At 48.6% G+C, this 14,120-nt stretch overlaps 1 protein-coding gene across 1 annotated transcript in view; it reads right to left on the bottom strand.

Moving 5' to 3' along the window:
• Nucleotides 1-14,120, bottom strand: part of CCDC180 (coiled-coil domain containing 180) — a 60,545-nt gene that overhangs the window by 30,494 nt on the left and 15,931 nt on the right. The window contains exons 13-17 of the mRNA XM_056538862.1: nucleotides 3,551-3,673; nucleotides 3,277-3,450; nucleotides 2,662-2,777; nucleotides 1,015-1,141; nucleotides 576-923 (exon numbers count right to left, since the gene is read on the bottom strand). Coding sequence (XP_056394837.1) covers nucleotides 576-923; nucleotides 1,015-1,141; nucleotides 2,662-2,777; nucleotides 3,277-3,450; nucleotides 3,551-3,673 — 888 coding nt within the window. The remainder of the gene's footprint in view (nucleotides 1-575; nucleotides 924-1,014; nucleotides 1,142-2,661; nucleotides 2,778-3,276; nucleotides 3,451-3,550; nucleotides 3,674-14,120) is intronic.

The following is a 14,120-nucleotide window of genomic DNA, read 5'->3' as shown; positions in this document are numbered from 1 at the left end:
GACCCTCACAGACAGCCACTTGGACCCACAGAATTACACAAGGAGCTGTCCACTGCATTTTTTTGTTTCTTTCTCCCTCATGGAACAGACACTGTCCATGATGGGAGCTGTATTAGGAGAGACGGCTCCTGCCGAGGAAGCGGGCGGCATTGTGCACTGAAAATTCATGCGCCATTCAGGACTGATTTTCCACTGTGTGAACATGGCCTAACAGGGAATAAGCAGAATTCTAAAGGCTGCTTTGGATGTGACTGGAGTGCAAGAATCCTTTGGCTTTGCATAGAGAGGAAGTGAAGTCTCATCACTGCAATTTACCTAAAACCAAGCCAATCATCTGGCTAAAGGCAGCAGAATCTGACAGGTGATGATGCCACCCTGTAGTTCACAGGATGTCAGCTGACCCAGGACTGACCACCTCCTCTGACACTGATTTTCTGTGGGTCAGACTGGTGATCACATTACCCAGTTTGAAACAAACTAGTGACGGTGAGTGTGCAGGGTATGGGTAAAAAACAAACATAAAAAGCTACTTTTAGATATCAGCATCAGATTATACCAGAGAAACCTTCCCCTACCTCATGCTTTGCTGTTGTTGTTCTTTCAGGAGCCTGCTGATTCTGTGGTTCAGATACCAGAGTGTCTTCAGCCGTATCTTCATGGTTCATCTGTGATGGGTCCTCAACATGTTCCACAACTGTGTTTCCCTCTTCACTATTGACTGTGGTCCCTATATTAGGGGGCAGAATATTAGTGTCACCTGTGTCTTTTTTACTGTGATCCTGGGAGAGCTCAACCATGTCTTCTGGACGCTCCTTTGGTTTTTCGACAGGAACATCATATGAACTTGCTATGGAGTCACTGGACAAGGGGTTTGAACTGAGGGCAGGCATATCTTCAGATGCTTCTGTATTTAAAGGTAAATCCTTTGTGAACAAAGTAAAATGGTTACTCAAGATCGATATCATAACGGGTCAGGCTCACACAATGTGTTTTCTTTTTCAAAATTGTCCTTACCTTTCCATATATTTCCTTTACACGAAAGAATTTGCTCAGAGATGCGCTGTAAGCCAATAATTCACTCAGAACCAGAGCCGGATAGGAATCGACAATGTGGACTTGATCGTGATAAAAGTTCTGGTAGCTGTTCAGTAAAGGAAACATAATTACTCTCTAAAAGACTTCCAGCAATATAATGCATGTACAAAGTATTCAGGAAGTCGGCAGCCCCGGTCACTATATACAGTGGGGCACAAAGTATTTAGTCAGCCACCAATTGTGCAAGTTCTCCCCCTTATAAAGATGAGGCTGTAATTATCATCATAGGTTATAACCTCAACTATGAGACAGAATGAGAAATAAAATCCATAAAATCACATTGTCTGATTTTTAAAGAATTTATTTGCAAATAATGTTGGAAAATAAGTATTTGTTCAATAATAAAAGTTCATCTCAATACTTTGCTATATCCCCTTTGTTGGCAATGACAGAGGTCAAACGTTTTCTGTCTTCACAAGGTTTTCATACACTGTTGCTGGTATTTTGGCCAATTTCTCCATGCATATCTCCTCTAGAGCAGTGATGTTTTGGGGGTTTCGCTGGGCAACACAGACTTTTAACTCCCTCCAAATGTTTTCTATGGGGTTGAGATCTGGAGACTGTCTAGGCCACTCCAGGACCTTGAAACGCTTCGTTGCCCGGGCGGTGTGTTTGGGATCATTGTCATGCTGAAAGACCCAGCCACTTTTCATCTTCAATGCTCTTGCTGATGGAAGGAGGTTTTCACTCAAAATCTCACGATACATGGCCCCATTCATTCTCTCCTTTACACGGATCAGTCATTGTGGTCCCTAAGCAGAAAAACAGCCCCAAAGTATGATGTTTACACCCCCATGCTTCACAGTAGGTATGGTGTTCTTTGGATGCAACTCAGCATTCTTTCTCCTTAAAACATGATGAGTTGAGTTTTTACCAAAAAGTTCTACTTTGGTTTCATCTGACCATATGACATTCTCCCAATCCTCTTCTGGATCATCCAAATGCTCTCTAGAAAACTAAAGACGGGCCCAGACATGTACTGGCTTAAGCAGGGGGACACGTCTGGCACTGCATAATTTGAGTCCCTGGCGGCGTAGTGTGTTACTGATGGTAGCCCTTGTTACTTTGGTCCCAGCTCTCTGCAGGTCATTCACTAGGTTCCCCCGTGTGGTTCTGGGATTTTTGCTCACCGTTGTTGTGATCATTTTGACACCACGGGGTGAGATCTTGCGTGGAGCCCCAGATCGAGGGAGATTATCAGTGGTTTGGGGCCAAAACAGTTGGTACAATAGGTTTCATAATTTAATCTGACTTTTATGGGTCACAGATTTTTTGCTGTTTATTTTAATGGATATTCGAATAAAGGTTATATTTTAGAGCACTTCCCCTGGGCCTTATAATCCCCTTTATGATTTTGTCTAATAAAGACAATCCCTCTGTATACTGTATGCTCTATTAAGGTAAATGGATACAGGAGGGCAAGGATACCTTTCTACAAGCTAGAATAGAGAGCAGTAAGATTAGATCCAGCTACGGTTGCCCTGACCCGTTGCTGGCCCTGGCTCTTGCCCATGCCTAAAGAACGGTCGCAGCCACGCGCACATACAGACTAGAGACAGTACCTACCCAGATTTGATATCGAGCAAAGCCGCCTGTGCCTTCCCCATAAATACACGGAGCTGTTCCACTGTGCTCTCCTGACGCAGCGTGTCCAGAATTATATCCAGATCAGCTTCCTTTACCTAAAAGTAAAATCAGCAAGAAAGTGAAAGTAGATATATCATGCACAAAAACTCACCCCCTATCTGCAGATTAGGGGATACTTTTTTAGTATCTACTGTACGAGGCCAGGCTCTCGACAGGTGTGTCGACACCCGCACGAACATGCCCCCCCCCCCCATATATCTCTATGGGAGAGCCACTGGTTTTCTTTGGCTCTCCCATACAGATATAAGAAGGGGCCACCACTTTGTGCGTGCTCTGTTCCCGGGGAGAGCCGGGGCCCCATACAGGAGATCGCAGGGGGTCCCAGCATTCAGACCCCCCTGCAATCTAAAGCTTATTCCATATCCTGCAGATAGGGGATAAGTTTTTGTTCATGATACTTTTTTAATGTTTATTGCATTACATTTTTTGTATACAAAAATAAAAATGTAATTCAAAAGAAAAGAACAAAAAAGTGAAAGCAGCTTAGAATATACGTAAATGGCATATAGTAGTCAAGGCAGGTAGATTGCCAACCTGGTTTTCTGAATTGTGCTGCTGGCGACAGTCATCTAGGTTTTTTTGCAGGGTTTCCTCCTGTCGGGAGAGTCTGATTTGTAAGACATCCCACAGGTGAACTGATTTTTTGGCAAATTTAAATAACGTGTTAATGTGTGCGCCCATTTTCTTTGATACGGCTTCTAGAGATTCCTAAGAATTGAAATAGAAAAGACTATTGGTAAAAGGTTTCAATCAGTGACCGAAGAGGCAGAACAGCCGATGTTATACATAGTGACGTCATAAGACTTACACTGAATATCTGACGCTTCTTCTCACATTCCAGCTGGACGTGTCCGATAACTGGGGATTGTTCCCTGGTAAGAATTATCTCTGCCTCTTCGATATTGCAAATGTTCATCTCTATTAGTTGTACCTGGAACAAAACACAAATAACAATTAATAGTAACCTGCATGGGTTTTTCATTTTTTTGCAGGTTTTAATAAAGCCACCATGATATCTATATGAGACGTGCAACACTGACAAATGGAGATTCTACTCTGTAATGACAAGAAAACTTAAAGTGCATCCGTCACATAGTTTGTGCATATGAAACCGCCAGCACAGTCAGACACGTTAGTGGTGAGCCGAATGAGGTCCCGCACATGTGCCAGGAATAGGGATTGCTAAAGGGGTACTCCACCCATTGACATCTTATCCCCTATTCAAAGTATAGGGCATAAGATGTCTGATCGCGGGGGTCCCCAAATCTCTCTGCCACACCCGGCGTTCGTTTAGAGCATCGGGTGCAGCTCCGGAGGCTTGTGACATCACGGCCGTGTCCCGCTCTTGACGTCACAGCCATGCCCCCTCGATGCAAGTCTATGGGAGAGGGCGTGGCGGCCACCACGCCCTCTTCCATGGACTTGCATTGAGGGGGCATGGCTGTGACGTCACGAGCGGGGCGTGGCCGTGACGTCACAAGCCTCGGCCCCGCATCGCCAGTAATCCGGCACGGAGCAAAGTTCGCTCTGTGCACCGGATGTCTGGGGTGCCGAAGCGGAGATTGCGGGGGTCCCCAGCGGCAGGACCCCCGCAATCAGACATCTTATCCCCTATCCTCCTTTAAGCATGAGTGGTGAATCTGTAAGTCTAATTCCTAACCTGGTGCCCATTTAAGGCACACTCACTAGATTTCAATATGGCTTACTATTGGCAGGCAGTCCATGTATGTCAATCAATGAGGGAACAGACGGCTCACAGCCATGCCCATAAAAGAGACCCCACCCCGAAAAATAAAGGCACCAACAGCTTATATAAAGGTATGAGATGTATCATTACACTTACATCTATTTGACTGTGCCAGCTGTTTCAAAATGTCCTGGAGGCAGGGCCAAGCTGCGCCCCATCCTGTTCTACATGATTACTTGCAGGGCTTGGCTTACAACACTGAGATCTGTACATCAATCAATCAAAACAGAGGGGGGGGGGGGGTGAGGAGGCGTGCAATGCTGCATACAGGTCTCGGCTGAACCCTGTACATTAATTCTGCAGGACATGGAGGGGTTGGGGGTATGAGGAGGCGTAAGACGTCTGAGCCCATGTATAAAATAATTTTATTACAAAAGAAGCTGGTCTGCTAACTGCTTGAGACATTTCACTTGCTTACCCTATCAGAACCAAGTTCAATTTCTGACACTATGTAGAGTGGTGTATTCACCATAGATGCCAGCTTGCAAATGATACCGGGACCGCAGTGGGAAGGTGCCACTTGCTGAACTGCTTGCCCTACATTTTATGCACTGGTACCTGCAGTAGCCATTAGGGGGCGCTCACAACACACTAATTTCTGAAGCTCTTATTGAGTTCAGTCCAAGCTGTGCAAATCTATATGCAGTCTCTTCTAGTGGTGTTTGCAGAAAACAGAGCTTCCCTATACAGAATAAAAAGCCTATGGAGCATACACATTAGTGCATGATGATTGTAGACCATGAAGGGTGAGTGCACAAATATTTAATTTATGATAAGTAGACCTGTTATTTACCAGATTAATGCAGGGTGTATATATTTATGCAATGTCTGCAAACAAAGACAACATATAAAAGCTTCAGAACACTGATCATGGCTTCTTTATGTATAAATCTATGATTTCAGAAAGCATGAAGCAAATGTATTTATCAGCATATAACAGGAACACTCTCATTTTAACAAGAAAAAAAAAAAAGTTAAATAAATTACTTGGAAGCTCTAAACTTAAAGGGGTTTTCCAGGCAAAACCTTTTTTTATATATATCAACTGGCTCCGGAAATTTAAACAGATTTGTAAATTACTTCTATTAAAAAATCTTAATCCTTCCAATAGTTATTAGCTTCAGAAGTTTTCTGTCTAACTGCTCAATGATGATATCACGTCCCGGGAGCTGTGCATGATGGGAGAATATCCCCATAGGAACTGCACAGCTCCCGGGACGTGAGTCATCAGAGAGCAGTTAGACAGAAAACAACAACTCAACTTTAGAAGCTAACAACTATTGGAAGGATTAACATTTTTTTAATAGAAGTAATTTACAAATCTGAATTCGGGTAGAATACAGACATAGCGCACATCTACAATCTTGTATAATGATCTGATTGCTTCTCAGCACAATATCAAAAACTAACAGGTTGTTAGTATACATTTTTGATCAAAAAGTACAAGCCCACTCGCCACGTCAAGGCCACCTATTCAGAGTGGGTCCCTAACGTCCCTAGCATAAAATGGCGTAGCACCAGGCGGCGACCACCACCGCCGCGACACAGGTGCCCACGGGGGGGGGAGCGACCCACTGGCAGAGCGGCCCCAATGCCTCTCAAACCAGTCAATAGGCCGCACCTCCCCGCAGACACAGCGCCACGGCAGCAACGGACGCCGCCCCGCACCACACCAGTGTGAACAAGGTGTAATGGCTCACTTACCTTGCTCTCCCAGTCAGACTGGGAGGCTGCTAGGAGTGAAATGGCCGCCGTGGGCACCTGTGTCGCGTCGGTGGTGGTCGCCGCCTGGTGCTACGCCATTTTATGCTAGGGACGTTAGGGACCCACTCTGAATAGGTGGCCTTGACGTGGCGAGTGGGCTTGTACTTTTTGATCAAAAATGTATAATAACAACCTGTTAGTTTTTGATATTGTGCTGAGAAGCAATCAGATCATTATACAAGATTGTAGATGTGCCCTATGTCTGTATTCTACTCTAATTAATTTACAAATCTGTTTAACTTTCCGGAGCCAGTTGATATATAAAAAAAAGTTTTGGCCTGGAATACCCCTTTAACCCCACATTCTTCCCCCAGCTATGATTCCTACCATTTCGCACATCATTCCCCCTCAGTCTGATCCCCCCCCCTGTGCCACATCATTCCCCCCCCCCCCAAGTCTGATCCCCCCTGTGCCACATCATCCCCCCCCTAAGTCTGATCCCCCCTGTGCCACATCACCCCCCCCTAAGTCTGATCCCCCCTGTGCCACATCATCCCCCCCCTAAGTCTGATTCCCCCTGTGCCACATCACCCCCCCCCCCCCCAGTCTGATCCCCCCTGTGCCACATAATTTCCCCTGTCCCTCAGTCTGATCCCCCCCCTGTGCCACATCATCCCCCCCCTAAGTCTGATCCCCTGTGCCACATCATCCCCCCCCCAAGTTTGATCGGCCCGTGCCACATCATTCCCCCCCTAAGTCTGATCCCCCCCTGTGCCACATCATTCCCCCCCTAAGTCTGATCCCCCCTGTGCCACATCATTTCCCCTCCTCCTCAGTCTGATCCCCCCTGTGCCACATAATTTCCCCTCCTCCTCAGTCTGATCCCCCCCTGTGCCACATCATTCCCCCCCCCAAGTCTGATCACCCCTGTGCCACATCACACCCCCCCCCCCAGGTCTGATCCCCCTGTGCCACATAATTTCCCCTCCTCCTCAGTCTGATCCCCCCTGTGCCACATAATTTCCCCTCCTCCTCAGTCTGATCCCCCCTGTGCCACATAATTTCCCCTCCTCCTCAGTCTGATCCCCCCTGTGCCACATAATTTCCCCTCCTCCTCAGTCTGATCCCCCCTGTGCCACATCATTCCCCCCCTAAGTCTGATCCCCCCTGTGCCACATCACCCCCCCAAGTCTGATCCCCCCTGTGCCATATAATTTCCCCTCCTCCTCAGTCTGATCCCCCTGTGCCACATAATTTCCCCTCCTCCTCAGTCTGATCCCCCCTGTGCCACATCATCCCCCCCCCCAAGTCTGATCCCCCCTGTGCCACATAATTTCCCCTGTCCCTCAGTCTGATCCCCCCCTGTGCCACATAATTCCCCCCCTAAGTCTGATCCCCCCTGTGCCACATCATACCCCCCCCAAGTCTGATCCCCCCTGTGCCACATAATTTCCCCTCCTCCTCAGTCTGATCCCCCCGTGCCACATCATTCCCCCCTAAGTCTGATCCCCCCATGCCACATAATTTCCCCTCCTCCTCAGTCTGATCCCCCTGTGCCACATCATCCCCCTAAGTCTGATCCCCCCATGCCACATAATTTCCCCTCCTCCTCAGTCTGATCCCCCCGTGCCACATCATTCCCCCCCTAAGTCTGATCCCCTCTGTGCCACATAATTTCCCCTCCTCCTCAGTCTGATCCCCCCTGTGCCACATCATTCCCCCCCTAAGTCTGATCCCCCTGTGCCACATCACCCCCCCCCCAAGTCTGATCCCCCCTGTGCCACATATTTCCCCTCCTCCTCAGTCTGATCCCCCCCCCCTGTGCCACATCATCCCCCCCTAAGTCTGATCCCCCCTGTGCCACATCATCCCCCCCCTAAGTCTGATCCCCCCTGTGCCACATCATTCCCCCCCTAAGTCTGATCCCCCCTGTGCCACATCATTTCCCCTCCTCCTCAGTCTGATCCCCCCTGTGCCACATCATTTCCCCTCCTCCTCAGTCTGATCCCCCCTGTGCCACATCATTCCCCCCCTAAGTCTGATCCCCCCTGTGCCACATCACCCCCCCCAAGTCTGATCCCCCCTGTGCCACATAATTTCCCCTCCTCCTCAGTCTGATCCCCCTGTGCCACATAATTTCCCCTCCTCCTCAGTCTGATCCCCCCTGTACCACATAATTTCCCCTCCTCCTCAGTCTGATCCCCCCTGTGCCACATCATCCCCCCCCCAAGTCTGATCCCCCCTGTGCCACATAATTTCCCCTGCCCCTCAGTCTGATCCCCCCCTGTGCCACATAATTCCCCCCCTAAGTCTGATCCCCCCTGTGCCACATCATACCCCCCCCCCCCAAGTCTGATCCCCCCTGTGCCACATAATTTCCCCTACCCCTCAGTCTGATCCCCCCCCAGTGCCACATCATTCCCCCCTAAGTCTGATCCCCCCTGTGCCACACCATCCCCCCCCAGTCTGACCCCCCCTGTGCCACATAATTTCCCCTCCTCCTCAGTCTGATCCCCCCGTGCCACATCATTCCCCCCTAAGTCTGATCCCCCCATGCCACATAATTTCCCCTCCTCCTCAGTCTGATCCCCCTGTGCCACATCATCCCCCCCCTAAGTCTGATCCCCCCATGCCACATAATTTCCCCTCCTCCTCAGTCTGATACCCCCTGTGCCACATCATTCCCCCCCTAAGTCTGATCCCCCTGTGCCACATCACCCCCCCCAAGTCTGATCCCCCCTGTGCCACATAATTTCCCCTCCTCCTCAGTCTGATCCCCCCCTGTGCCACATCATCCCCCCCCTAAGTCTGATCCCCCCTGTGCCACATCATCCCCCCCTAAGTCTGATCCCCCCTGTGCCACATCATTCCCCCCCTAAGTCTGATCCCCCCTGTGCCACATCATTTCCCCTCCTCCTCAGTCTGATCCCCCCTGTGCCACATCATTTCCCCTCCTCCTCAGTCTGATCCCCCCCCTGTGCCACATCACCCCCCCCCTAAGTCTGATCCCCCCTGTGCCACATCATTTCCCCTCCTCCTCAGTCTGATCCCCCCTGTGCCACATCATTTCCCCTCCTCCTCAGTCTGATCCCCCCCCTGTGCCACATCACCCCCCCCCCAAGTCTGATCCCCCCTGTGCCACATAATTTCCCCTCCTCCTCAGTCTGATCCCCCCCCCTGTGCCACATCATCCCCCCCCTAAGTCTGATCCCCCCTGTGCCACATCATCCCCCCCTAAGTCTGATCCCCCCTGTGCCACATCATTCCCCCCCTAAGTCTGATCCCCCCTGTGCCACATCATTTCCCCTCCTCCTCAGTCTGATCCCCCCTGTGCCACATCATTTCCCCTCCTCCTCAGTCTGATCCCCCCTGTGCCACATCATTCCCCCCCCCAAGTCTGATCACCCCTGTGCCACATCACCCCCCCCAGGTCTGATCGCCCTGTGCCACATAATTTCCCCTCCTCCTCAGTCTGATCCCCCCTGTGCCACATCACCCCCCCCCCCAAGTCTGATCCCCCTGTGCCACATAATTTCCCCTCCTCCTCAGTCTGATCCCCCCTGTGCCACATAATTTCCCCTCCTCCTCAGTCTGATCCCCCCTGTGCCACATCATTCCCCCCCTAAGTCTGATCCCCCCTGTGCCACATCACCCCCCCCCCCCCCCAAGTCTGATCCCCCCTGTGCCACATAATTTCCCCTCCTCCTCAGTCTGATCTCCCCTGTACCACATAATTTCCCCTCCTCAGTCTGATCCCCCCTGTGCCACATCATTGTCAGTACCGGCCGTCGCCGCTTGTCATTGATTTAAAGGGAACCCGTCATTAAGTTTTACCATATATAACGAGTTGCAACACGTAATAGAGGTTAATATCATGTGTCCTACCATGTTTGGATGTCTGCTGGCACGTTTGTAAATGTGGCAAAAACAACTTTAATAACTGTCACATGCAGTATGTAAATGAGGCTTAAGTAGTCACCAGGCATGCTCAAGTAGTCACCAGCCATGCGGCCTGCTGAAGAAGTCACGGCTCCCCACGCTGTACTCACGCTCATTCAGGCTCTAATCCCTCCTATTTAGACATGATTGACAGCCTACCTCTAAGAAAGGACATCAGACCCTGACTGAGCTGCTGAATCATACCTAGATAGGTATTATTTGATTGATTGATTACTGCTCTGGTAGCCATGACTACTTTAGCAGCCGCAAGCCAGACTGAGCCTCATTTACATACAGCATGTGACCATTTATAAAAGTTGTTTATTTCACATTTATAGATGTACCAGCGGACATCCAGACATGGCAGAACACGTGATATTAACCTCTATTATGTGTTGCCACTGATTATATAGGGTAAAACTAGTGATTGGTTTCCTTTAAAGTGGTCGTGTCGCCAGATACTTGTTCAAGATCAGCAGCCCCGCCGCTGCCACTTTGGAACAGTAAGGAATGCTGCGGTACTGGACACAACAACCAGTTTGGATTTATCAACGTTTAAGACACAGGTAGGGTTTCTGCTTCATATATTTCTTTTAAAAGTGTGTATAGGCCAATAAATATGGTATCTTTCAACGGGAGTTAACTAAGCAGCCACTAGGGGGAGATCACCACACATTTCTGAAGCTTCCATTGAGTTATATCCAAGTTGTGCAAATCTAGACAAATCTACACAAATCTACTCTCCAATAGAAATGACACCAAGAAGGACAAGCTGTAAGGTTATGCAAACTGAGCAAGCAGCCTGTGTCACTAAAGTTGGGTTCACACTTCATTTTTACATTATGGGTGCCGGATCCAGCTGGGGGAGGGGCAAACCGGGCTCTCCCGTCCCCCGGAACGGCGCTGAACTCCATTTACTTTAAAGGGGTACTCTGGTGCTTAGACATCTCATCCCCTATCCAAAGGATAGGGGATAAGATGCCTGACCGCGGGAGTCCCGCCGCTGGGGATCCCCGTGACGCCGCCCTCCCTGTGATTGCCAGTAATCAGATGTGTTCGCTCCGGGGACTGATTACAAACGGGGTGCTGCGTGCATGATCACGGGGGTCCCCAGCGGCGGGACTCCCGTGGTCAGGCATCTTATCCCCTATCCTTTGCATAGGGGATAAGATGTCTAAGCACCGGAGTACCCCTTTAATGAGACGACCGGAGTCAAACGGTGACTCCGGTTGGCTCATTTTTAACCCATATCCAGTTTTGTTATCGGACCTAAAACCGTAGGCTGTGTTCACACCACGTTTTTGCAATACAGTTCCCGTATATGTTTTCAATTTGAAAACCGTACGGAACCGTATTGAAAACCGTATGCATCAGGTTGTGTCCGTTTTGCATCCTGTACGGTTTTGTCAGTTTTTTTCCTGTACCCAAAACCGTAGCCTACCACGGTTTTTGGTCTGGGTGAAAAACCGTGTTGAAACGTATACGTGAAACGTTGGCTTTGCACAGTTTTTTTCATGGAATTTCAATCAAACAAGTGAAACTTTATTCATAATGGAGTGAAAAGTTAAAAACTTTTCGTTTTTTTCTTAAAAAACAGATGCAAACGGACATCATTTTTCAAACTGTGACCGGTTTTCAACTGTATACGGAATAAAATTTGTACACACGTTTTCATACAGTTTAGTCAGGTTTTGAGGAATCCGTTTTTTTTTTTTTTAATCAAAAACCTAATGCGGGAAATGTATTGCAAAAACGAAGTGTGAACCCAGCCTAAGATCTTACGTTTTTAAGCAATGAGCTCCAATCTGAGGCATGTGGTAGGAGCTTCAATGGTATAAAAGAAAAATAGAAAGCAATTTTTTTCCAGCCACATGAAACCTCAGAGATCAGATCAGGTCAGTACTGTATGATTGTACAATGCTTTCTATTGGTCGACGTGCCAGTTATCACCACTTGTCACTCCAGCAGATCGCTACACGCCTGAGGTGTCAGCACTGTTCAGCGTTGCGTGTCCTGAGGTTGAGGAGACCAAAGACGAACTGTAATAACAGTAATAGGTGCACAGAGGCGAAACTCCGCATGGACAATTCATCACATTAGAAGAACGGAGCGTAGTAATCCATTGTGAATTTGAATGTCAAATACCAGGCCAAGGGCGTTGTGCTGCATCTACACAAACCATCAGGATGCACCTGCATGACATTCACATTATGGCTCTTAAAGGGGTACTCCGCCCCTAGACATCTTATCCCCTATCCAAAGGATAGGGGATAAGATGTCTGATCGTGGGGGTCCCCAGTGGCGGGACCCCCGTGATATCCGTGCTGCACCCAGCGTTTAATGCATCGGGTTCAGCGCCAAAAGCTTGTGACATCACGGGCAGCGCACCCTCTCATAGACTTGCATTGAGGGGGCATGGCTGTGGCGTCTTGAGGGGGGCGTGACCATGATGTCACGAGCCTCCACCCCTCATCGCCAGTACATCCAGCACATAGTATAGTTCGCTCTGTGCACCGGATGTCTAGGGTGTCACAGCCAAGATCGCAGGGGTCCCCAGCGGCGGGACCCCTGCGATCAGACATCTTATCCCCTATCCTTTGGATAGAGGATAAGATGTCTATGGGCGGAGTACCCCTTTAAAGGCAAAACAAAATGGCAATGGAAGCTGAGATGAAGGTCTGTCCTTTTCAGTGAGTCCTGCTTATATCCTGGCCACATTTATATCAGGAGATTGGCCTAGAAACCATGTGGACAATGCCTTGAAGAGGCCTTTAAAAGAGAACCACTGGTTCAACTCTCAGGATTACGGTGTGGGGTGGCATAATGTATGGTAGCCATGGGGCCAAAAAAAAAAAAGTTGGTAATGCCGGCACCATAGAACTTATCATGGTAAGAGCACATACAATGTAAATCTAAGTAAACGCAGCAAACAGCAGAGCATCTATTTTAGAGAGTGAAGCAAACGAATATTCTGCTAGATAGCTAAGGCAGAGAGGAGCGACTCTGGGACTCCGGACAGCTGGGTAGTTGCTCCAGTGAGTAGCTTACCGCTTGAGAGTTCAGTCCTTTGGTAAATGGGGTGACAAGCAGGCTCCAGGTGTGCAGACAATAAGGGTGGTCATAATGAAGGCCCATTACAAACCATACAATAAACCCTAAACTAACATAACAATGAATGTACAGATGTCTGGGATGCCCACTATTTGAGTCAACACCCTTGTAAGGGCCTGTAGTTGGCCATCTTTTCCTTAAAAATTGGAAGTCTAGGGATTGGGGTGGTCAGGAACACCAATGCTCACTTCTAAGCATTGCCTCCCAGGATTTGGTAAATATGGATAAATGATGATGTCATAGGGCTCTAATCCTTTCCATTAAGCAAGGGAAGCTGACAGGTTGATCGAGGGAGGGGGCTGAAGGTTCTTTCGTGAGCCTTGTGATAATGAGTTTACTAGCCACCACAGTGTTTCCCAACCAGTGTGCCTCCAGCTGTTGCAAAACTACAACTCCAAGCATGCCCGGACAGCCAAAGGCTGTCCGGGCATGCTGGGAGTTGTAGTTTTGCAACAGCTGGAGGCACACTGGTTTGGAAACACTGAGACACCAGAATGAAGATAACAGTGTTTAAAAGGCTTTGGAGAGCTGGGGGACATCTATAAAGAGGAGAGCATACTGGGGGTTGAGGTGGAACGGTAAGCCTAGAAAGGAGGAGATTGGGGATCCAACATTCCGACACAAGGACTGCAGTTGGGGACAGTCCCATAAAATGTGCAATAGGGTGCCCTATACGGGTAAATTACACAGTCTAGAGGGAGTATACTACCATCTGAGATCGGCTTTTGCTGCTGCTTCCTGATTGTTCGCACGTTTTAATATTTTATAGATGTCAGAGAAAGCGCTCAACCACTGGTGCTGTGATATGACGGTAGGGACCTCAGAAACGGTTTAAAGCGCAACGGTCACGAATTTGTACCCCAATAATCTAATTACA

This window comes from Hyla sarda, chromosome 9, assembly GCF_029499605.1.
Source record: "Hyla sarda isolate aHylSar1 chromosome 9, aHylSar1.hap1, whole genome shotgun sequence".
Lineage (NCBI taxonomy): Eukaryota > Metazoa > Chordata > Amphibia > Anura > Hylidae > Hyla > Hyla sarda.
The sequence above is the reverse complement of the archived record's forward strand: the minus strand, read 5'-3'. Positions and strand labels throughout refer to the sequence as shown.